The sequence below is a fragment of the Antennarius striatus genome, chromosome 13 (assembly GCF_040054535.1).
Source record: "Antennarius striatus isolate MH-2024 chromosome 13, ASM4005453v1, whole genome shotgun sequence".
Taxonomy (NCBI): Eukaryota; Metazoa; Chordata; class Actinopteri; order Lophiiformes; family Antennariidae; genus Antennarius; species Antennarius striatus.
Genome location: NC_090788.1, coordinates 6,628,830 through 6,652,423, shown reverse-complemented (window position 1 = coordinate 6,652,423; position 23,594 = coordinate 6,628,830). Strand labels below are relative to the sequence as shown.

The following is a 23,594-nucleotide window of genomic DNA, read 5'->3' as shown; positions in this document are numbered from 1 at the left end:
CATTTCTTTCTCAGACTGTCCCTTTAGAAATTAATTGCATCCCTGTAAAAGAGTCATGTGACATCATGCCTGTCTTCAACAGTATAAATACCACTGTCTTGAGATAAGAATTTGTCTTTCTCATACTACATTTGTAAGATAAGGCAAAGCCACCCCCTATTTTTGTGTGTGTTTATTTTCTGGTCATTTGTTCTGGGTCATTGTGTTTGGTCCCGCTCAGGTTCACGAGGAGATTGCAAGTTAAAAATAGTTAAAAGGAATGACAGTTCTTGCAAGTGTATTTCCTTTTTGTTTTTGTTTTTGTAATGTTTTATAGTCAAATAGTATTTCTTATGTCTTCCCTGCCAAGAACACAACGTTATAACACCGTTGAGCCACAAGAGGGCGATACCCCCAGTGAGTAGCAGATTACCGCCAGTCACTCAATGAAGAAGTCAGTACGCGCGGTAGTTGTATTGAGTGAGATGGCTGGACAGAACGTGTCTCATGGTGTGTGCGTACGAATTGTGTTGCAGACTGTCCAGTAAAATCAAAATCCAACCACACCTCTATGGACTCAGGACTTCATTGAAGTGTGTAACACATTCACCATTGTTCTGTAATATTGGCGAACAACCCGGAGCTCTGGAAGTAAAGTACCACGAACTTCCAAACATCGTCTCTGATCATCTAACGAACGCGCTGTGGAGCCAGTAAGTCGGACTCCTCTTCAGGACGCAATCCCATCACTCTGCCTCCCCTTACTGTTTGATGTTACTAATTGCATGCCCACAGTCCCCTAGTGTGTTGTGTTTCAGGGGCCTTTATACAACTATGTATGTGTGCATGATTTAACACATATGTAACTGCATGTAAGTGTAGTGTGGAGTGAGAAAGACAAGTTCCCTGTAGGGGACAATAAAGTGGACTTTCTTCTTTCTTCTTCTTGACAAAAGTAAGGTTTTAGTGTAGGGTCATCACCAAATAGAGGAAGGGAGCTCTACTCCTGACTGGATGTGGTCTCGCTTGGGTGCTTAGTCTTGAGTCTATTGATGGATCAATGTGTCAGGTTCAGGCAACCTAAAACATTCAAAACACCCTCAAAAAGGAGAAGACAACAGTTAGACTCGCGAGGGGAAACGGACAGAGATGTGCCCAGTTACAGATGTCTATCCGCTCCCAACATCTCTCTGCCGAACCCTCTTTTTATTTGGGGCTGTCCCTATTTACATTCATTCTCTAAGGGATGGGGGACGAAAAAGTGATGTAATCAACACCTGGCATGATGTAACAAAGAAAGACAAAGTCTTCTTGATAACAACAATTGTCATTCCTTATTTAGCAATTCGAGGTTCACACTGTTCAACACCTGGAATGATGTAATCAAGAAAGACAAAGTCATGCTAAACAGGTCTTCACTATCACTCTGGTGGTCCCCCTGCTGATCTCTTCTCCCTGGAAGAGAACTCAAATACATAGCAATACACTTACACAGACATTTGCATTTATTTGGTTATGCTGTGTATGATAAAAAATAAAGGAATACAATGGAGTAAATATGAGGTTATATGATTAAAGGGATATAAAAGAGTAGATTATATGGTTAAAGGAGTATAAAAGAGTAAATATGAGATAAATTACATACATTATTCTAACACAATGTTTAATGTGAAATCAATCTGACTCACAAATTCACGAGTGGATTAAATAAATGTGTGTGAATATGTGTCAGTTCGCGTGTGTCAGACACACAAATGGTGGTGACAATGTTTAGGTAGCAATTACGGGACTGTACTTGATGTTCAGCTCGAGAAAATATAATATGGGGCGGCACTAGCTCACTTCACTAGGTCTTTGACTGAGGAGCAGAAGTTGCTAATTCGGGGGCCTGAGCATAGCCCCCACAAGGCGCCCACCCTGGGTGCACCACAAATGTACTGCCAGTCACTCTGCCTCCCACTGTATTAATTTGCACTCTTACATGCCTCTTGTGTGTGTGTGTGTGTGTGTGTGTGTGTGTGTGTGTGTGTGTGTGTGTGTGTGTGTGTGTGTGTGTGTGTGTGTGTGTGTGTGTGTGTGTGTGTGTGTGTGTGTGTGTGTGTGTGTGTTTGTTTGTTTCCGGGGCCTGTACACACATAATAGATAATTTGTAATAGATAATTTCATGGAGATAAGTAAAGTGAATTTCTTCTTGTTGTTCTTGTTGTTCGTCTTCTTCTTCTTGTTCTTAAAAAATGTGTTACACATTTTGTTATGAACTCCATGTATGGGTGGAGTCTGATGGGGACTTTGACGTCAGTGCAGTGATCTAATAAAACGGAGTCATGGTTACACATCTGTGTTCATTTTTGGAATTGATCCAAGCTGGTATTGCGGGCCGTTATGTTGTCCGTGTTGAGGACTCTTTCTCGGGCGTTGAGCCCGCAGAAGCTGCGTCATCTAGCCGGGGGACACAGGAGACAGAGCTGTGCATATACTTCTGTGACTTGTCAGTCACTTGAAGACTGTCTGGGTGAGTTCAGTGACATCGCAAAACTTTTGAAGTATTTGTAGATCATGCTCAATGTTGATGAAATCACCAGTGCTCGACTGTGGAGGGACATCGATGCGCTTTAACTACGTGTGGCTGCGGGATCATTGCCGCTCTGCCGCTTCATACAACTCCAACACCCACCAGAGAACCATTGACACCGGGAGTATAGACCTCTCCATCCGCCCTGTGGACACAGCTGTGCAGGATGACCATCTCATTCTCACATGTAAGTCCGGCATCAATTCAGTCTTTGGACAACTGGAAAAATAGGTGTCTGTTTAATTAATATTACAAAGGCTGCAATTCAGAGGTGCTGCTTGTATTTTAAATTAATTCAGATTTTGTATTGTAGGAAAATACATTGTTGTGCATGTGGTCTGTATGTCAGCACCATCACTGTGGTTTTCTGCACAACATGGTTTATGGATTTAATTTTTTTTTTACTTTAATTTTAAACACTATTGATCTCCTAGGGGAAATTAATAGCACACTGTAGTGTTAGTTGACATGCATATATTAGTGTACAGGACCTGAACACACAAACAAACACACACACAGGGGAGGTAGAGTGGCGGCCAGCTCCTTTGTGGTGTGTCCATATGAGCAACTTGTAAGGGGGACGGCGCCTTGCTCAAGGGGGCCTCGGTAGTGCTCTGGGGGTGAGCTAGACATGTCCTAGACATGTGTGATTGTTTTCTTTATTCCAGCAATTGAACACTTCTTGTGTTTTTGAAATAAAAAAAATGATGCGTTTACTGAACAGCCGTTTTATTTTATTAAATATAGCATAACTCTTGTATTTGTTACAAGACTACAAAAATATGAAATTATTATTAGGGAAATGGTTTGAATGTACAGTAAATGGGACATTGATAAACTGTGCTGTAACTGTAGTTAACCCTAGAGAACCCACACCCATTTATCCTTACAGAAAAATGATGTGGGTTATACCACAGACCAAGTGGACCACAGAGAACATATTTCTGGAGTTTGTTTTTTTCAGAACAATAAAACTTAGTTTTATTATTATTTTATTGCCATTTTTGAGAGTTCACTTTGTGTCACAGTCACATGATTGTCACATGGTCATGATACCAGGATGTTGAGTATATGTCGCTTCGGGACTTAACGAGTTAAAATCAGACATACAGCTTCATAACGAAAAGACGGATATTCAAAGCACGTGTGACATTGGTTTCACAGTGAGTCCTCTTGGGTTAAAGCTTAATCAATTGGTTCAATAATTACAGGCAGAAGATTAACCTGATAGGCCCAAGTACAAAGGTTAATCCTGTATTTTCTTTTTGTCTATCAATTTTTGTCAAGTATGTCGGGGTATGGACCCAAATGCAGGACACCAAAGGCAAAACTGTCATCCATGATTTAATCAGACACTCAAAATTGAACCAAACAGACAAGAATTAGAAAAAAACAAGACAGGTTACCAGGAACCAAACATGAGCAATGAACCAGCACTGACCTCTCATTGAGCCAGGCTTAAAAAGCCTTAGAGTCATTAGCTCAAAACAAGTTCAGGTGAGATGATCACCACGGTGTGTGGATGAGTCTCAGGTGTGGAGCCGTGGCTCCACCCACCGGCTTGGCCTCTCCCTGCCACACAACAACACTGCCACGCCGAACCGTGACAATTATTCCATTCACCCATTTCGTGGGAGACAAGATGACCACAATCATCTTGTCTTCAGCCTCTCTCTCTGTCTCTGTCTCTGTCTCTGTCTCTGTCTCTCTCTCTCTCTCTCTCTCTCTCTCTCTCTCTCTCTCTCTCTCTCTCTCTCTCTCTCTCTCTCTCTCTCTGTCTGTCTTCCACACATCCATCTATGTGACAACAACAGACTTTTGAATTTTTATATATACAGTACTATTTTTTTTTTTGGCCAAGATTTAACTAACATTAACATCCATTCTACATCCATGAAATGTCAGTTCTTTAAGGCAGATAGGGTTCCTACACTCCTAACTTCCTTGTCCAAGTTGTCCCACAGTTTGACACTAGTAAAGGAAATCAAAAATGTTTTTAATGAAGTTTTTGCTTTTTTTCTTTACAAATGCTGTGTTTCCTCTCAAATGAAATGTGGACTCGCTGTTCTGGAAGCGTACCTGTAAATTTTGTGGTAAACAGTTGTGGCCGCCTTACACATGACATGAATGGCCTGATAGCTTATTTTATCATGTAACTTGAGTAATTTTGATGTCCGGGCTTGGGACCAGCCTACAGTTGGCACTGGCTTGTGCCCCCCTAGGGCTGCAGATGCTGGGGATTGAACTCAGGGCAGCATACATGCGAAGCTCTACCACTGAGCTGCATCCCCCTCCCCCTTTCCTGGTGTACACATATCTATTTGCTTAGATGCCAAACTGGATTTTCTTGCCTTTTACTCTTTGTAATTACCATAAATCATAAATCTCATCTAACCTGACCAAATCCTAAGAAAAAGTGTGGACACAGGGCTGGTTGAGGTGACAGTCTCCTTTAAATAAATTCATGAAGGACTTATAGTATGTCAGGGGCTCTGGAGCAGTTGTTGACTTTATGCGCCTGTTGTATCAGCTTTGGTAGCTAGCTACGCTAAACAGCACGTGCATTTCCAAAGTGATGAAGAAAGGTCGCCATCATGTCATGCATCATATTTTTTATCTCATTCTTCACCTTAAGTTTACTATAACCACATTTTGTGTGTCTGTCTCCCAGGGCCTGGTGGTCACGAGTCAAAGTACAGCCTTAACTGGCTGGCTGAGAACAGTTATGAGACAAAGAAGCAGAGCTTGGTTCAGCCACGTATCCTTTGGAATGCAGACATCTATAAAAAAGCAAACATATCCTCTGCCAAATGGGACACATTCATGAGCAGCGATGAAGAATTAAAGAAGTTTCTTCAGAACTATCTCCTGTATGGGATCGCTTTTGTAGACAATGTCCCAGCTACAGTTGAAGACACAGAGGCTGTTGTCAAGAGGGTCAGTCTGATCAGGTACTTTTTTAATCTTGAACTGAGTTTACTTATAGACTCACATGAGTGATATTCTCATGCAAATATTCTTGATTATCTATGTGTGTTTTATTATCAATTTGGATTTAGCAAACAATGCAGAAGATGTTTGTCAGAGTCCACTCCACTCTAATCCTCTTGTGTTTTGTCTTTTATCCTTCAAAAGGGAGACTACATTTGGGAAAATGTTCTGCGTCAGTTCAGATATTTCCGGAGCTGACTTGGCCTACGGCTATAGGGATCTACCAAGTCACACAGACGGCACCTATTTTCAAGAACCAACTGGGTAGGGGTGGTGCTAGTTTATTTTAGGCTTGTTTCCTTAGAGTACATTTACTTTGTCTCTGTCTTAAGATCAACAACCACTTGGTTGTCTTTTTTATTTTATTTTGGAGGTTGGTGGGGTGGTGTGGTGGATCCTGACCCTCTGTCTAAATTTACCTAGGATGGGCTCCGGCCCCCAGTGACCCTACATGAATTAATGAAAATGAAAGAATGAACATCTGACTGCAGACAATCAGAATGACTCCCTACATGGCCATTCTGGTCACCGATGGTGGAATTTAGTATCAGCAATATTAAATTATGAACTCATAACCTGATAAAAGGTCTTTGCACAACGTTTAAATGAAAATCAACATAATGATTGCTACCAAACCACGCTTGGCTTTGAGAAAAGAATGTTTGATACCCAGGGTGCGAAAAACCTTGAATTCATTCTCAGCAGTCACCCACAACATTTCATTTTCAAAATATAATTGCACGTAATAAGAATAACTACTGTATATATTCGTCAGACAATTAGCAAGTCTCGACACTGAACCAGGAAGAATGTCCCAAATCCACAGAGACTTTGCTTGGGAACAGGTCCAGGGTGGACAACGATACAGAGTTGAACTGGTTGGTGATGTGTCAGTTCACATCCAGCATATACTGGATTTACAATTTCCCTGAGGGAACCTGCAAAAAGGGATTAATAATTATCTTCATCTCCTTATTCCTCTTGAGCTTTGAGTTTCAACACTAGTCCTATGTAATATGTTAAAACAATATGTCTGAAAAATACATACATTGCTGTTGCAGAATCCAGGTCTTTCACTGCCTCAAGCGTGATGGAACTGGGGGTAGGACGATCCTGGTCGATGGCTTCTATGCTGCTGAAAAAGTACGAGAGAGGTCTCCTGAAAACTTTGAGCTGCTCACCCGTCTGTCCATCCGGCATGAGTACATTGATAACAACAGCTCCCACAAAGTCCACTTTGAAGGCATCGGACCGGTTCTTAATGTCTATCCTTGGAACAAGGAACTTTACCTGATCCGGTATGTTGACATTTTAACGGAATTGTCATTTACTCCAGTTTCTACTAGAATATACGGAGCCTCTTAGGTGACATGGAGAGGAAAAAAAAGATCCATCTTTTTACGAGATCTCGCAAAAGTTTTTCGAAATCTCGCAATACTTTTGAAGGAGTATTGTCATTTTAAACATGCAATGAAATAGAATTCAGAATTAATCTGAGTGACAGTGTGTGTGTGTGTGTGTGTGTGTGTGTGTGTGTGTGTGTGTGTGTGTGTGTGTGTGTATAATTTTTTTTTTTCCCCCAACAGGTACAATAACTCCAGAAAACTGATAAACACAGTCCCCCATTACCTTCTTCAGCAATGGTATGTGGCTGTTAATGACCTATCAACAGAACTGAGGCGACCAGAGAATCAACTGTTGTTGAAACTAACTCCAGGAAGGGTAAGAAAGATAGATGTGCTTGTTAAAAGGAATTAAGATCTCTTCAAAGCAGAATATCTCTTCAAAGCAGTTTATCATTTTACATCTGTAAGAGACTTAAAAAGATAACAGAAAAATATCAGTGTGAGTGGAATTGAATACAAACTAAGGATTTGCGTCCTCGCTTGCCTTCATCAGATGGTTTTCTTGGATAACTGGCGTGTCTTGCATGGGAGGGAGTCTTTCACTGGACAGAGGGAGCTCTGGGGATGCTACCTGACCAGAGACGACGTCCTCAGCTCTGCACGCTGCTTTGGTCTGCAGGCCTGATCCTGACTGCGTTCACTTCTGTGCTTTATTAATTAACATATAGCAATTTCATTGTAATCAAGTACCTTTAATTTTTTGACATTTTATTCCTAGACAATGCACTCCTTGAATCCATAAATTGCACAAAACAAATTAAGATAAAATGAACCTTTAAATCAGAGTTATAACATGTATAATATTATTAAATAACTTTCCCTTGGGGCGCAGCGGTAGAGCACGTGGAATAACGGGTCGTCCAGTGTTCCAAGATCGACGATTTGATTCCCGCTCCTGCCCAAAAACACCCAGAGTGTGAGTTGACATTGAGAGGTGTCAGCTCACCCCCGGAGCACTGCCGAGATGCCCTTGAGCAAGGCGCCGTCCCCTCTTACAAGTTGCTCATTTGTGCGCACCAAGCAGGAGCTGCCCCTCACTCTACCTCCTACCACAGCATGCGTACAGGCCCGTGTGTGTTTGTGTGTTCAGGGCCTGTACACATTATTATATATATGCATGTGTGAATTACTAACACTAGATTGTGCTATTAAATTTCCCCATGAATAAATATCTTGACAGTAGCAGTCACTCAATTTTGCTTAATGGGACACTATTTGATGTTCAAGTGAAAGTTAGAAAAATAAATCTTAACATCTGTGGTCGTGTGTGTGTGCGCTTCTATCGCATATCAAAACAATATAACTGGCTGATGGATAATTGATCAATCAATGAACTTTTATTTATATAGTGCTTAATCATATCTGAAGACATTTCAAAGCACTTTACAGATAGAAAACCAACAATGCCCGTCGCTTATGCTTGCTCTGGAGGGCATTGTTGGTAAAAAAAAGAAAAAGAAAATAAAAAATAACTCTCAAAACACAAAAAGGAAAGTGACAGTTCTTTTGAGGACTTAAATAACAGCTCCATTGCACATGGTGAAATTAAGATGACTTTAATTAACACATATATATTCAAATTATCGATTTATTAATAAGTCGCTGTAGCAGAACGTAATCAGAGAATAGTGTCCTTAGGACATAAAAAAACAAAATTCAACGATTTTTTTTCCTCAAAAATATGACTTTTTTCATAAAGGTACAGACATGTCCATGCAATCCAGTGGACTACCTGAGCACTCAACATAAAGCTTTGTGAAAGTGAACTAACTTATGTTCTATTGTAAATATACAAACCTTTGTTTGTTTTTACTTTAAAAAGAACATGAACAATTCTTGGGAAATTTCAACACTGATATTTTAATCTCTGCATGTCCGTACACTTCTATGTTCAACACACCTACACTGTATGAAAGTTTGTAAAGCGTCCAGGGCACAAAGTGGCACACAACATTGCATGCAGATGTATTTGGTCTCCTGTTTGCATGCAGCGTCATTGCATCTGTTGGCATTTTTCACCTCAGACAGTTGGGGCCAGTGATATCCGGTGCCAAACCTGACCTCACAAGCTACTTTGGTGACTGCTGTACACTTCAGCAGTGTGGGGTCCTACTGGGTCTTCATCCTTTGCTTTCTTGGGGGGTGCCATTATTTATCAGTGCATTGGGCTTTGAAGAGGAGTCTCATTATTTCCAGACCAGACATCAAGAAGAGGCACCAGGCATTAACAATGGTGACATCCAAAAAATTAAAAAGATACTGAGATGTACCACGTCTGTGGGGGTACATTGCCTGATAATGGTCAACAAAACCAACCCCACCCACGTGTTGATAGTAAATGGCCACAGAGAAGGGTTTTAGGACCATCAGCATCATTTTTTCTTTCTTGACCCATCTGTTGGCAACATGTTCAGGGGAGTGGCCAAGCACAGGAGAGGACCTGGCTGGACTGTTAAGCTAACATGTGACAGTAATGATTGCGTTATTGATGACAGCACAGGAATCTCCTCTGCCGATTTCTTTCAGTTGTTTCTCACTCTTGAGTTTCTGATTCGCTCACTTCAGCCTGTTTGCTCTGCATTTACCTGTACCATAAATGCTCTGATAAAGTAACTATTATGGTAACTCAAACTACAGATAATCTCAAAAATGTACATTTTAAATGAATAACTAATAAATATGATATGTATACACTGACTTACAACCAAAACCGTCACAAGAGACAGTGACGCAATTAAATGAGATACTAAAAAAATATACTGGGTGATGCATGATGTCCACTTCCATGGACACACAGTTGATTGTAATTTTCTTCATATTAGACATAAAAATGTCATATTTCAAACAGATAATAGCCTTCCCTAGATGTTACTGTATATCATCTTATTTTTCTTTTTTTTTACCATGGGAGGATTGACATGATATGCTAGCAGTGGGCAGCAGGTGGAGCTGATTAACAGCAGTCTTGGATTCAGAGAAAATTTACTCTCAGTTACACAGACTCTCCACTGAATTGACCTCAATAGACTCTGACAGCAGATAGCACTCTAGAGGCTGATATAAGGTTCCACCCTAGAAACCAATGAATTTAAAAAAAAAAAGATGTTCAGTAGGTGTCCACTGTGGTAACCGCGATACAGCAGAGGGTTTTTAATATCCCAGCTTGCAGTGGACTTCAATTTAAGATAACACTTTGATTTAGTTAGTTTAAACTCTGTTACTTAAGTCTGGTCTCCCTTTTAGTCCCGCTCAGCAAAGCCTGGCTGGGACACTTACTTCAGCTTGACTACTATGATTAGACTGGTTCTGTGTGTTTGTTTCTGTCAGCTCAGATGGGTAAGCAGAATGTTTACACTGGAATGCTGCCTTACAACCTGCAAGATCTTTGGCGTGGCGTCACCTGATAGAATTCTTATCTCTTTGTGGCGCCTGATGTAAGAGTGACCTGTTACGGTTGCACAAGGAACCAGGTACGAGAGTTCAAAAGTCAAAATCCAAATCATTTAATCAGTCCAAATTCAAATGCCAGGAAAAACTTGGAGCGTACAATACCAGTGGGATATCCAAAAATCGTCGTCAAACAGGCAAGAGGTCAAAACCGAAACAAGAACAGACAAGGCAAAGCTAAACTCGGGGTCGTACAGAAGGTGGTCAGGTAAAACAGTAAACAATTGGCATACACGATACTCTGCTACAAGGGATTACTGAAAAACACTGTGACAGCACTGAACAGAAAAGACACGCCTTAAATAGGCAGGCAACAGACCTACTGCCTGAACCAGCAAAATTAAGGGAAATGCACCAGACCCACCTTGTAGACTTTTATGCCAACCTGACCTTAGGAAAAAAACAGCTGACCTTCAGTGGAGAGATTTACATGATGCCACTTCCAATGCTTTTATCTCAATGTTTTTAACCCTACTGTGGTACACCAGTGTCCTTTCAGTTGCGATTGTGAGATAGTTTTTATGTTGTTGTTTTTTTTAGTTTAAAAGACTCTTCAATCTTTTAATGAATGCTTTTAATTTGTTCAGTGAAAATTTGAATATTAGAAATTTTATTCACGGTGCTTGGTACATAAACATGAATCGAAAACAGCTTATAAAGATCATTTCTGGTGAAGCTATACTCACAATTAGTGTGACCAGAAAGAAGAAAATCGAAAACAATACAATTCAAGAAGCAGCTGCAGTTCTTGTTGCAACACCAGATATCATCTAAAAGTAGTTTGGTTTTGATAAAATGACAAAAGTTGTAGACAGTTTTAAAAAAATCTTGGTGCAATAAAAATGTTGTCTGCACTTTTGTTGAAGATCAACTTACATTTACTAATTTTCTGATGGAATATACAGTATACTGTATTGATGTATCTTTTTAAATCACATGTATTTTTATTCATGATTTTTTTTGAAGGACTTAAGTAAATAAATTGCATCTGATTAAAGGGTTTTTGTAATATATAAAAAACCTTCTTCTTCTTCATTATTTAGTAATGAGCGTTTCAACACCAGTCCTATGTAATATGTTAAAACAATATGTCTGAAAAATACATACATTGCTGTTACAGAATCCAGGTCTTTCACTGCCTCAAGCGTGACGGAACTGGGGGTAGGACGATTCTGGTGGATGGCTTCTATGCTGCTGAAAAAGTACGAGAGAGGTCACCTGAAAACTTTGAGCTGCTCACCCGTCTGTCCATCCGGCATGAGTACATTTACTCCAGTTTATACTACAATAATATAAAAAATAATTAACACATTTAAAAATATAGTCTTTCATCCAAATCCAGTGAATGAAACAGAAGAAAACTCAAACTAAGTAAGTGAATAGAGTAAAAATTTGAATGAAAACACGAAAGTGCCCATCTTAGTTTGGCTTCATCTCAAAGCTAAACTGTTATTCAAACACATGGATGTAAATATAGTACTTAATTCAGACATTTATGAGTACATTCTATGTGGAGATGATGTGCTACATTAAGGTTATTGTGAATATCTGGTAATCGTGGCTACAGTTCCCCCAAGCTGGATAAGTTATATTGTTCATAAGATCTTATTTGTCTGTTACACATTTAATCATAGACTAGTTTTTCTTAAACTGTCCACAACTCTTTTTAGAGTTGACTAGAGATAATACTTTTTTTTGTTCTCCATGGGGAATTTACTTTGTCAGCCTGCTATTGAGGAGTACCGGGCCACTTTTTTTTTTCCATTTATGTGTTGTTTTTTTGCTCTGTAATTGTTTATAGTAAGTCTTAGGGAATAGTATTTCATATTTAGAGTAGTACTGCCATTTAAATGATCTTAAATGGCAATTATAAAAAGGAATTTAATAAATAATGATTTACAAACAATGGAGTTTACAAGCAACCTCTCAGAACCAACTGTGCTCGTAGATTGAGGATCACCTGTATATGTATTTTTTCAACAGGAACAATAACTCCAGAAAAATGATAAACATCATCCCCCATTACCTTCTTCAGCGATGGTATGTGGTTCATGGAGACCTGACAACAGAACTGAGGCGACCAGAGAATCAACTGTTGGTGGAACTAACTCCAGGAAAGGTAAGTAGGCTAAACCTTCAAGTGTGAATATCTCTTCAAAAAAAATGTCATTTTACTTCTTTAGGAGAGTTAAAAAGATGACAGAAAAATATCAGTGTGAGTGGAATTTAAAGCAAACTAATGATTTTTGTCATCACTTGCCTTCATCAGATGTTTTTCTTGGATAACTAGCGTGTCTTGCATGGGAGGGAGTCTTTCACTGGACATAGGGAGCTCTGGGGATACCACCTGACCAGAGACGACGTCCTCAGCTCTGCACGCTGCTTTGGTCTGCAGGCCTGATCCTGACTCTGTTCCCATCTGTGCTTTATTAATTAACATATATCATTTTCAATGTAATAAAATACTATTAATTTTTGACATTTTATTCCTCGACAATGCACTCCTTGAACCCAGAAAGAACACGAAACAAAGTAAGACAAGACATAACTGTAGTACTTCTGAGGGAAATTCTGTAATTATTATGAATTGTGTAATTATTATAAATTATTCCAGATTCAAGCCAATTACAAGATTTATTGAAGAGGCTATATGAAATTATAGGACAGGCAGACTGACCGACTGACTGACTGACCGACTGACTGACTGACTGACTTACTGAATGACTGCCTAAAGGACTGGACAATAGTTTTAAACACATGAAAACACAAGATCCATACATAATGCGGCAAAATTTATTACAAAATGCGTTGGGGGAGTTTATTACAAAATGAAATGAAAAATTTATTACATTTTGGACTATTCATTACAAAATGCACTGTTATGCGGCTTAACAGGGATGCGAACCCGGAACTGCCTAGTGAAAGTAAATGATCTGGCAGGATTGTTCTGATTTTCTGTCTTAACAGTTGATGAACCTTTCAAAGCAGAGTTATAATATGTGTAACATAATAAATATCTTGACAGTAAAAATCACACAAGGATGTTTGATGGGACATTATTTGATCAAAGTGTTACACGCCCCAGGGGTGTGGCTAGTAAACAGATTATATTTTAAACTGCTCTTCCAGGTAGACCTGAATAAACAGGGAAAAACACGAGACAGAGTCAGTTTCGGTGTTCGTTGTTCTCTCTACCTTGTTCGTCTGACGAAGAACGTCACGTGGGCACCTATCTAACCTGTCTCTGGAGACGTAGTGGCCACGTGGTGGCGGAATGTGGAATAGGTGTATTCATAGAATGTACTGTGGATCCCTATTCATTCTCAATGCACATAAAGGCTATTCAGAGTACAAGAAAAGTATATAATATAATAAGAATAACAAAAATGTGACTACACTTTTGTGTATGTCACAAAAGTTAGAAAAATAAATCATTATTTTAAAATCTGTGTTTGTGTGCGTGTGTGTGCACGCCCATGTGTGTGTGTGTATGTGTGTGTGTGTGTGTGCATGCTGGTTTGTGTATGGGTGGTACTATCGCAAACCAGTATAACTTCCCAATGAAAAACTGTCAAAACACAAACAAGAAAGTGGCAATTCTTTTATGGACTTAAATAACAACTCCAGCACACATGGCAAGATTAAGATGACTTTGATTAACACACACACACACACACACACATATATATATATATATACACTGCAACATCCTGCGACTTACCCTGACTTACTTTCAGGGTAAGTAGGTCAGGGTACCCTGAAAGTAGTACCTGACTAGTGCATATGGAGAACGTCAGTGTGAGTAAGACCATAGATCACTAGTGCATAGGTAGATCAAAGCACTCACTTTGATCTATGGTCTACGGCCTTCTCCCTCATCTTTCTGTCTTATCTGGTTCCTGCGTGTACAAAAGTTGAAATTTGACTCTGACCTAAGTGAAGGTCATTATCTCATTTTCATTCCCTTTGCCGCCCGAGTAATGTGCTTTTTGTTCCGTCTTTCTATCTGCAACGGTTGCAAAGATATTTGGTGGACGGTTGAACGAACCGCCGGTGACGGCTAAGGGGAGCGTGTCATCACGAATTGACAAACGTGTCAAACGTACGCAGTGAGTCGTGTGTGTTGCCGAACAAACACGAATCACTGTGTCAAGACAAAGCATCGTGTCGGGTGTTCTGTCTTGACCTCCGTCTCGAACCCAGGCTAAGAACCAGTGGTCGAACCACTTTCAACCATCGCCACATCCACTCTCTGGCGCCACCTTTCGGATGGTGGAGGCAAACAACACGTCGGAAGACGTGCGTGGAAACTAACAACGTCGTTCGAATCGATTATCGTGACGTGAAACCTCGACGTCAACACATTGATCCGGTAACACGGGATTATGATTACACATTGTGTGTTCGTGTTGGTTTATTGATCCAAGCTTGTCCTGCGGTCCGTTATGCTGTCCGTGTTGAGGACTCTTTCTCGGGCGTTGAGCCCGCAGAAGCTGCGTCACCTCGCCGGGGGACACCGCAGACAGAGCTGTCCATACACTTCTGCGACTTGTCAGACACTTGAAGACTGTCTGGGTGAGTTCAGTGGTAACGCATAACTTTTGAAGTATTTGTAGATCATGCTCACTGTTGATGAAATCACCAGTTCTTGACTATGGAGGGACGTCAATGCGCTTTAACTACGTGTGGCTGCGGGATCATTGCCGCTCCGCCGCTTCATACAACTCCAACACCCACCAGAGAACCATTGACACCGGGAGCATAGACCTCTCCATCCGCCCTGTGGACACAGCTGTGCAGGATGACCATCTCATTCTCACATGTAAGTCAGGCATCAGTTCAGTCTTTGGACAACTGGAAATTCAAAACTGGAGGAAGAACTCACGTCTATGTTTAAGTCTTATAATTAGGAAAATTACATTTTCATTGGAAAATGTTTTTGGAACATTAGTGTCAGATTAAGTCATCAATAGAAGTAGATTTATTTTATTAATAAATTATGTCTTGGACTTGAAGTGCACATTAAGTTTTTATGTTAATGTTCCCTGTTTAAATTTTAACATAAATGGGACATCGAGTAACAGTACTGTAACTAAGCAGTAGTTTCTGATGCACTCCAGTACAAAGGTTAATGTTTCTTTTTTTTGTGTGTCTGTTAATGGACACAGTGTATAACTGAGATAAAATGTTTTATATGGGTCAATAATGCTTTACGTTAGTAATCTATCAAATTGCTTCTCAGTCTATCCAGCATTACTTTGTGACATTTTACTATAAGTTTAACTTCACTGTGCTTAGTTAATTAAACATGCATTTATTTCAAACTGTAAGCACGCATCTACAGTGCATACGTATAGTTGCATGCTACTGTTAATTGTTTCTGAACTTCTGGATTGATGCCAAAATGAATTTTCTTTCCTTTACAGTGTACTATATTTAATGACTATACATAAACCTTATCTAATCTAATAAATCCTGAAGGTGTGGACACAGGGCTGGTTGAAGTGACAGTCTTTTTCATAGAAGTTCATAAAAGACTTATAGTGTGTCTGGTGCTCTGGAGCAGTTGATAACTTTAGGCACCTGTTGTATCAGCTTTGGTAGCTAGCTACGCTAAACAGCACGTGCATTTCCAAAGTGATGAAGAAAGGTCACCATCATGTCACGCATCATATTTTATCTCATTCTTCACCTTAAGTTTACTATAACCACATTTTGTGTTTTTTGTCTCCCAGGGCCTGGTGGTCACGAGTCAAAGTACAGCCTTAACTGGCTGGCTGAGAACAGTTATGAGACAAAGAAGCAGAACTTGGTTCAGCCACGTATCCTTTGGAATGCAGACATTTATAAAAAAGCAAACATACCCTCTGCCAAATGGGACACATTCATGAGCAGCGATGAAGAGTTAAAGACGTTTCTTCAGAACTATCTTCTGTATGGGATCGCTTTTGTAGACAATGTCCCAGCTACAGTAAAGGACACAGAGGCTGTTGTCAAGAGGGTCAGTCTGATCAGGTAGTTTTTTTTTTCTTGAACTGCATTGACCTAAAGACTCACATGAATGATATTCTCATGCAAATATTATTGATTATCTGTTTGTGTTTTATTATCAGTTGGTACTCAATAGCAACATTTGGAAACAACACAGATGTTTGTCCGTGGCCACTCCACTCTAATCCTTTTGTTTTGTGTTTACTCTTTAAAAGGGAGACTACATACGGAAAAATGTGGCATTTGACTTCAGATTTTTCCAGAGCTGACACGGCCTACAGCCAGGTGGCTCTAGATCGTCACACAGACAACACATACTTTCAGGAACCGTGTGGGTAGGTACGGGAAAGAAGGAATGATACAGTATCCCTCATCCACCCTCAATGGATGTGAAAGATTAATGCATGCTGGACCTCAGTTCGTGGCTGTTAGCTATCATGATACACAAAAGATAATGTTGGCAGATGAATTTTAATTTTAATTTTTAATTTTATATACTGGTTTGATCCCCGAAGGGAAATTAAGAAGCAATGCACAACAGTATAAAGTCATTTTATTCAGAGTCAAACATAAGTCAAAGCATGTTGTAAAAAGAAAAAGCTAGAACATGCTGTAGTGTATTCTACAGAGACCCAACACGTTCCCAATAAACAGATGGTGACAGTGACAAGAAAAAACTGCCTTTGAACAGGCAGAAACCTTGAGCTGACCCTAAGTCATAGTGGATGACCACCTGTTGTGTTGAACCCCTACCCATTGCTTGTCTGTTTTTTGTTTGATCGTTTTTTATGATGGGGGTGGGGGAGCGTAGTGTGGGGGAAGGGCCAGGGTCAAGGTTAGGCTGGGGAACTGTTGCCTCAGCTTGATGAGTGTGATTAACCAGATTGTGTGGTTGTGAGACTGGATCAGTTTGTAGCTCTGTATCCAGCTCTAGGGGCAAATAACCAGTAGCACAAGCACGCTCCATTAAAACCTGCAGTAGTTTTAGAATGGTTTCACATGACAAAACATCTTTCTTTCTGTTGCTCGGCGATGAAAGAGTGACTGTTTAGGATGAACCTGACCTGCCCAAATTTATCTGGGACTGACTCCCAACAATCAACTTGTAATATGTTGATATAATGTGTCTGCCTAAAAAATACATCCATTCATTGTTGTCACAGAATCCAGGTTTTCCACTGCTTCAAACATGAAGGAACTGGGGGTAGGACGCTTCTGGTGGATGGCTTCTATGCTGCTGAAAAAGTACAAGAGAGGTCTCCTGAAAACTTTGAGCTGCTCACCCGTCTGTCCATCTGGCACAAGTTCATAGAAAACAGCAGCTCCCACAGAATCCACTTTGAAGGCAGCGGGCCTCTGCTCAACGTCTATCCTTGGAACAATGAACTTTACCTGATCCGGTAAATCTGGGTTTTATTGTTAAGTCAAGGCAAGTTTTTTTTATATAGCATAATTCATACACAAGGCAAATTTAAAGTGCTTTACAACGGCAAAGAAATACAGGACTTTAACATTAATTATGAAGATGATTTAAAGGTAGACATTAAAACCATAGATATCAAACAAAGTTCAAGCAATAAAAGTATTTCAAAGATCAAGAAATTGAGTGTCTAAGAGAAACAATATGATTTTCAGGCCGGATTTAAAAGAGCAGACAGTTTGAGCAGATATTGGGTGTTCAGGAAGTTTGCTCCACATTTTCGATTCTGAATCTGGGAACACATAGTAAAACTGTCCCTGATGACGTGTTTGTGTTTTAGATGAGCATCCGGAAGTGCTCTCCGTTCCATGAGTCTCGGACTTACGTGAGACACAAAAGTGCTTTAACAGTCGATAGGAGTGTGAGAAAAGGTAATACAGATAGAAAGTGGTTTAATATCAGTATGGTAGGATTCATAAATGTTTAAATTACTGTAAATAATAAGATAAATAGTTTGTCGCTCTATCGCGGAATTCGTTAATTGCGTGTGGTTCCTGGAACGCATTAACCACGAGAAACGAGGGCGCACTGTACAATAGTTGACAATCAATACACATATTTGTGGAAAGACAAATATGTGTATTTCTGCTACTATACTTTGTAGATTTAAACAGACGGCACAATGTTTTAAACATCAAATCTTTAACAGACTGTTCTTTTTTTAAAACAGGTACAACAACTTTGATCGATCGGTGTTAAACACTATCCCATACAACCTTATTCAGCAATGGTATGTGGCACATCGAGACCTGACGACAGAACTGAGACGACCAGAAAATGAACTGTGGATTAAACTGACTCCAGGCAAGGTAAAAAGCTTCACCTGTGAATGTCTCTTTAAAGTGATCTGTCATTTTACGTAATTAGGAGAGATGAAAATATATCATATAAAATACAAATATAATTCAGTGTAAACTAAGGATTTGTCTCTTCACTTGTCTTCATCAGGTGATTTTCGTAGATAACTGGCGTGTCATGCATGGGAGGGAGTCTTTCACTGGACAGAGGGAGCTCTGTGGATGCTACCTGACCAGAGACGACGTCCTCAGCTCTGCACGCTGCTTTGGTCTGCAGGCCTGATCTTTCCTGCAGTCCCTTCTGTGTCTTATCAGTTAGTCCATAGCATTTTCAAAGTATTGAGACACTTTTACTGTTTCAACATTTTAATCATTCTCTGCCTGCTTAAAACATTTCAAATCACAGTGAATCCTCCCATCAGCAAGTGAAAGTTTACATTTGATAGACCTGGGTGACATTTGAATTGTCATTTTAAGTTAGCCTACAAGAAGACACTGCTGTATTTTTTTCCATTCAGGATCTCTAAATTTTATCACACAACTACAGCTGCTTTACAGCATGCATTAAAAATGGATATGTTATGAAACATTTCATAGTCATTTCATATATTTGTTTTAACATCAGTGGATTATGTACACAAGGCAGTACTCATCAATATGGATTTCAAACCAACCAGGAAATGAAAAAATAACAGGAGAATAAAATATCATCTCAACCCTCAAACAGATCATTGTTTAAAAGGTGTGGTAACCCTCATATTTAGAAGGTTCAGTTAACATCAGAATTAAACAGTGCTGGATCTTAGACCTGTGGGGCCTCTCCCTCAGGCAGGCTGCTGCGTGGGGCTGCTGTGGGGGCGTTTTCTGCAACTTCCTGTTTGTTGGAAGAGCTCACCCTAGTGGACAGAAGGAGAATTGACGCTTCATGCTGATACCAGAAATGACGTGATGCTGTGCTAGGATGAAAGAGTTTCAAATCTCACCTCATCTCGGTGGCCTCACCGACTTTGACTGGCTTATATGTGTGTTTCTTCACAGTGTGAATTATAAACCACACAACCAAAACGATCAGGACACACCCGAGCAACGCCCCAATCACTGCACCTGCAACCACTCCGTCTCCCACTTCTGCATAAGCACACATTGTTTGCATCCATTAATGAAGGCTTGTTGCAATTCATTTGGTAAACAGTTAATTTTTGCGTGCATTCTTGTTAACACATTGTAATCCTACCAGGACTCAGCTCAACAGTGCAAACTGAAAATCCCACGATGTTTGAGGCATTGCACTGGTACTCTCCAAACTGAAACTCGGTTATGTTTCTGATTTTCAGTATTCCAGTTTGGGTTGCTGAGGAAACGAGTGCACACTTATTGCAAAAGAATGACTGAACAAATTTTTTTTTTAATAAGAATGTGCACGTAGTACCCACTTCGTCCCATTGCAGGCCTCCTCATCTTGGTCTGATCCAGATTGGTCCAGCTGTAAGTTGGGGTTGGGCTTCCATACTCACTGTGGCAGGTCAGAGTGACCAGGTGACCTGACTCCACATCACCATGTACAGCGCAATAAGGAGAAGAGGGTTTCTCTGCCAGACCACAAGAAGGATGAATGAGTTGATCAGATGGATTTATATTTAGTCTTCTCAATCCATTTGACTTTTGACAAAACACATTTTCAGACAGGAATAGTTCATGTTTTCTTATTATTTCAGTTTCATCTTTAATTTATCAAATTTCTGCAGAGGTGTGGAAGCGGAATTTGTCAGAACAAGCAGAAAAATTTAAATTCCAACACTATAAAAACACAAATATGAGTGCATTGAGACTATTACTGCACAAAATTCTGGCTACACAGTTTTTGTCACATAAATGTATGGTGATATGCTGAAAATCAGTTGTGAAAGCACCTGCTTTTGTTCAATGCTTAAAATAAAACCTCATTTTGAATTATAAAAGTCTCATGAGAAACTGTCATGTTTCCTTCCCTCCTTTTTTTGCTCAAGGACACCTCATTCATTTTCCAACATGGCTGTCATATATTGATGAAAGCAGAGGTGAATTGTTACCACTATCTCACAAGTGTGGAAAAAACGTGAAGAATGTCAATGAATCAATGTCACCTAGTTCACAGGTCAATATGTAGGCCTATGTGTTTGTACTTTACATGTTCAGTATATTTTTGTGGATCACTAACACATTGAAAGTGTTTTGCAAGCATTTTTCATAGAGGTGATTGTAAATGTGTGCTTAACATGCAGCAAATGCTGATATATATGCTGTTGGCAATGTAAGGATGCAGTTACAGCCCTACTCTAATTTTCACTGCTGACAATGAGGAGATCACTGTAGTAACCATAGAAACTATTCAGAAGGAAATGGTAGCCTGCAAGGTTGTTCCTGCATAGGTCGTGAAGCAGGGTATTCAAAGTGAATGTAATGTCCTAATCAAGCTGTTCAAAGTTGATGTTTTAATAGATGTGCTGATGCTGCAACACTGATCACAGGTATTGGAACTCAGCTGTGGAAAGAGATCTGAAATACTGTATTGAAATTCAATAAGAGTCTTACTTTGATTCAAATCTAGATGCAGAAAATTACACGTTTTTTTAAAAATGTTGAAAACAAAAATATAAAAGTGAGGACCAGCATTGTTTTATAATGAAACATATTAAGAGAAAAGGCAGCAAACATTGTGGATGAAAATGTTACAATGAAAACAAAACCTGAGAGCAAAAAATCTCCCGCTGTCACAGCCACGCCCTGACATGCGGGAGAAACGGCCGGGAAGCAAACTAAAAGATCACAGTTTTACTTCTCTGTATTAGTCAGTCTGTCAGCAGCTTATCATGTACGACAAGCTCTTGTCTTCCAGTTAACTTACCCAGAACGTTGACAACAATGCTGGCCTCAGACTTGCCGTCCACATCAGGAAAGTTGTGAACATCACAGGTGTAGACTCCTGAATCTGACATTTGCATGTCACTGATTATTATTGAGGCGTTTCTGGTGGTGGCAGGAGAAGAAGGGGGATGAAGCCTGTCCTTGTAATCTTTTCCCAAGACGGCTTTTCCTGATTGATAGTAATACAGCTGAAAAGAAAATGCATGGAGGTTAGGCCATGTGTTCCAGTGACACACATTTCGCTGGATGTTGTTATTTTTAAGAAACCCTCATTGTTGTTGACTTGACTAACACCCCCCAAATTATAAACAGCGCAGTCACTGACTGCGACATCAAGCGACACCCCTGAATTCAAAATTTTACCCTGACCTACTTGCATAGGTCAAAGATCAAAGTTAGTGCTCTGACCTACTGTGAATGATCAAAGCAGTGGCTTTGATCTGTGATCTTACTCACACTGGCCTTCTCCCTCGTCTCTCTATCTTATCTGGTTCCTGAGTGTACAAAAGTTGAAATTTGACCTTGACCTACTTTTCTCAAGGTCAAGGTCATCATCTCATTTTCATCCCCTTTTCATCCGAGTAATGTGCTTTTTGTTTCATCTTTCTATCTGCAATGGTCGCGAAGATATTTGGTGGAAATACTAAAGGATGAACGGATGAATGAATGGAGGAACGAACGGACACACACACAAACAATGACAATTACAATACATCAATTGCAATACATGAAAGCAATGATACTCCAACAAATAAAGTGATAAATCAACATTATCACAATTTTTAGATATTGTTACACACATAATTGTGTCATTGTCAGACACATTTTACACGATCCCTACTTTCTCAAATAAATACACTTCTACAGAAACACATTTCAGCATAGCTAGAAAAAATTTTGTAATTACTAAATAAATAGTATGAGGAAGAAATAATGCCTTTGTCCTTAAATTAAAAAAAGAAAAACTCACATGTGGTCCTCGTGGTTAAAATTAACAACTTTCAATTTAATTGCATCAAGTGGATGGAAACATTTTACTCCAATATTAATTTGGTTCCCTGTAGTAGTTAATTTAATGTTAATCACCACAATTCAGTTGAAACTAAAAAAATAGAATTATTATAAATAATTAGGGTCAGTCCGAGTAGGGGTTTTTTCCCAGTAAAACTTCATTGACCAGAGCACTCAGTCCCAGGCGTTGTTGACTCAGTTAGGTGTGTTTCCTAACAGGATAAAAAGGAGGGAACATTTGAGTGATTTTTTTAAATGAATGTTTAATGTCGCTGTCTTTTCAGTGCATTTAGCTGATCAATGTGAGTCCAGTTGCCGAACTGCTTTTTTTGGTCGTTAAATTGAAAAAAACAACTTTTCTGTGTACATGGAAACGTGTAAGAGAGAGAAAAAATAGACCTTTAGCTTATAAAGAAATAAAGAAACAAAGCTTAAGCCCATTGCATTTAATTGGAAACATTTTGAATGCATCTTCCTTTTTACCACAGAGGTAAGTCAGAACACCTAGTTGTCGGACACAAATCTATCCATTCAAATTGATAAGACACATTATGACATTTGAGTAAAGCTAAAGCATTGTGCGTTTGTTACTACCTGCTGTGGTTTCAAGGAGGTCAATGAAATAAAATTCCACTCGATGATAAGGCCAGTAGTCTGCTCAATAGTCTCAAACGTACACTGGAGTAGGAGGCTTCCACCTTTTGTGACATTGACATTTTTTTCTGGAGTCTTGACAGTGATGAGCTCAACAAATCCTACAAAACAAAAACCACATTTTTAGTTAAAAAAAAAAAATTAAACTTCTGTAATCCTCAAAATAACATTGTAAGGAGAAGAAGCTGGAATACTGTCACCTATTGCATTTATGAGGACAAACAGGCGCAACGTGATGCACATCTTCACACAATAAAAGCCTACAAATGCAGAGCTGCTCAAGAAGTGAACTTCCCAAAGTGTCGAACACTAACTGCTGAAAAAGGCCAGGCAGGAGAGGACAAACCCATTACAGTATCAGG

The 23,594-nt window shown here is 39.6% G+C and overlaps 3 protein-coding genes and 1 long non-coding RNA gene across 4 annotated transcripts; 3 read left to right on the top strand and 1 right to left on the bottom strand.

The window, feature by feature from the left end:
- Positions 1-2,361: 2,361 nt before the first annotated feature.
- Positions 2,362-8,152, top strand: LOC137606761 (trimethyllysine dioxygenase, mitochondrial-like). Its single transcript, XM_068332183.1, has 7 exons — positions 2,362-2,491; positions 2,562-2,738; positions 5,223-5,502; positions 5,687-5,806; positions 6,604-6,840; positions 7,129-7,264; positions 7,442-8,152. The coding sequence occupies exons 1-7, from the start codon at positions 2,362-2,364 to the stop codon at positions 7,571-7,573; spliced, it is 1,212 nt and encodes a 403-aa protein (XP_068188284.1). The 3' UTR covers positions 7,574-8,152.
- Positions 8,153-11,379: 3,227 nt separating this feature from the next.
- Positions 11,380-12,789, top strand: LOC137605759 (uncharacterized). The gene is made up of 3 exons (XR_011037777.1): positions 11,380-11,597; positions 12,379-12,514; positions 12,665-12,789. It is a non-coding gene; the product is annotated as an uncharacterized lncRNA (long non-coding RNA).
- Positions 12,790-14,701: 1,912 nt separating this feature from the next.
- On the top strand, positions 14,702-18,958 carry LOC137606191 (trimethyllysine dioxygenase, mitochondrial-like). Its single transcript, XM_068331327.1, has 7 exons — positions 14,702-14,970; positions 15,041-15,217; positions 16,131-16,410; positions 16,602-16,721; positions 17,550-17,786; positions 18,537-18,675; positions 18,815-18,958. The coding sequence occupies exons 1-7, from the start codon at positions 14,841-14,843 to the stop codon at positions 18,944-18,946; spliced, it is 1,215 nt and encodes a 404-aa protein (XP_068187428.1). The 5' UTR covers positions 14,702-14,840; the 3' UTR covers positions 18,947-18,958.
- Positions 18,959-19,017: 59 nt separating this feature from the next.
- On the bottom strand, positions 19,018-23,594 carry LOC137606192 (V-set and immunoglobulin domain-containing protein 1-like). Its single transcript, XM_068331329.1, has 7 exons — positions 23,433-23,594; positions 23,173-23,333; positions 21,548-21,755; positions 20,097-20,252; positions 19,898-20,014; positions 19,647-19,791; positions 19,018-19,559 (listed from the first exon to the last, which is right to left on the bottom strand). The coding sequence occupies exons 1-7, from the start codon at positions 23,473-23,475 to the stop codon at positions 19,466-19,468; spliced, it is 924 nt and encodes a 307-aa protein (XP_068187430.1). The 5' UTR covers positions 23,476-23,594; the 3' UTR covers positions 19,018-19,465.

What these genes read in the sequence shown, in the direction of transcription:
- LOC137606761 (XM_068332183.1), top strand. Translation starts at nt 2,362, where the DNA reads ATGTTGTCCGTGTTGAGGACTCTTTCTCGGGCGTTGAGCCCGCAGAAG. An exon ending in TATTTTCAAGAACCAACTGG is followed by an intron (nt 5,807 to 6,603) that starts GTAGGGGTGGTG and finishes TTGCTGTTGCAG; the next exon opens with AATCCAGGTCTTTCACTGCC. An exon ending in AAGGAACTTTACCTGATCCG is followed by an intron (nt 6,841 to 7,128) that starts GTATGTTGACAT and finishes TTCCCCCAACAG; the next exon opens with GTACAATAACTCCAGAAAAC.
- LOC137606191 (XM_068331327.1), top strand. Translation starts at nt 14,841, where the DNA reads ATGCTGTCCGTGTTGAGGACTCTTTCTCGGGCGTTGAGCCCGCAGAAG. An exon ending in TGACCATCTCATTCTCACAT is followed by an intron (nt 15,218 to 16,130) that starts GTAAGTCAGGCA and finishes TTTGTCTCCCAG; the next exon opens with GGCCTGGTGGTCACGAGTCA. An exon ending in AATGAACTTTACCTGATCCG is followed by an intron (nt 17,787 to 18,536) that starts GTAAATCTGGGT and finishes TTTTTAAAACAG; the next exon opens with GTACAACAACTTTGATCGAT.
- LOC137606192 (XM_068331329.1), bottom strand. Translation starts at nt 23,475, where the DNA reads ATGTGCATCACGTTGCGCCTGTTTGTCCTCATAAATGCAATAG. An exon ending in CATTGTTGTCAACGTTCTGG is followed by an intron (nt 20,253 to 21,547) that starts GTAAGTTAACTG and finishes GTGGTCTGGCAG; the next exon opens with AGAAACCCTCTTCTCCTTAT. An exon ending in CACTGTTGAGCTGAGTCCTG is followed by an intron (nt 19,792 to 19,897) that starts GTAGGATTACAA and finishes GTGCTTATGCAG; the next exon opens with AAGTGGGAGACGGAGTGGTT.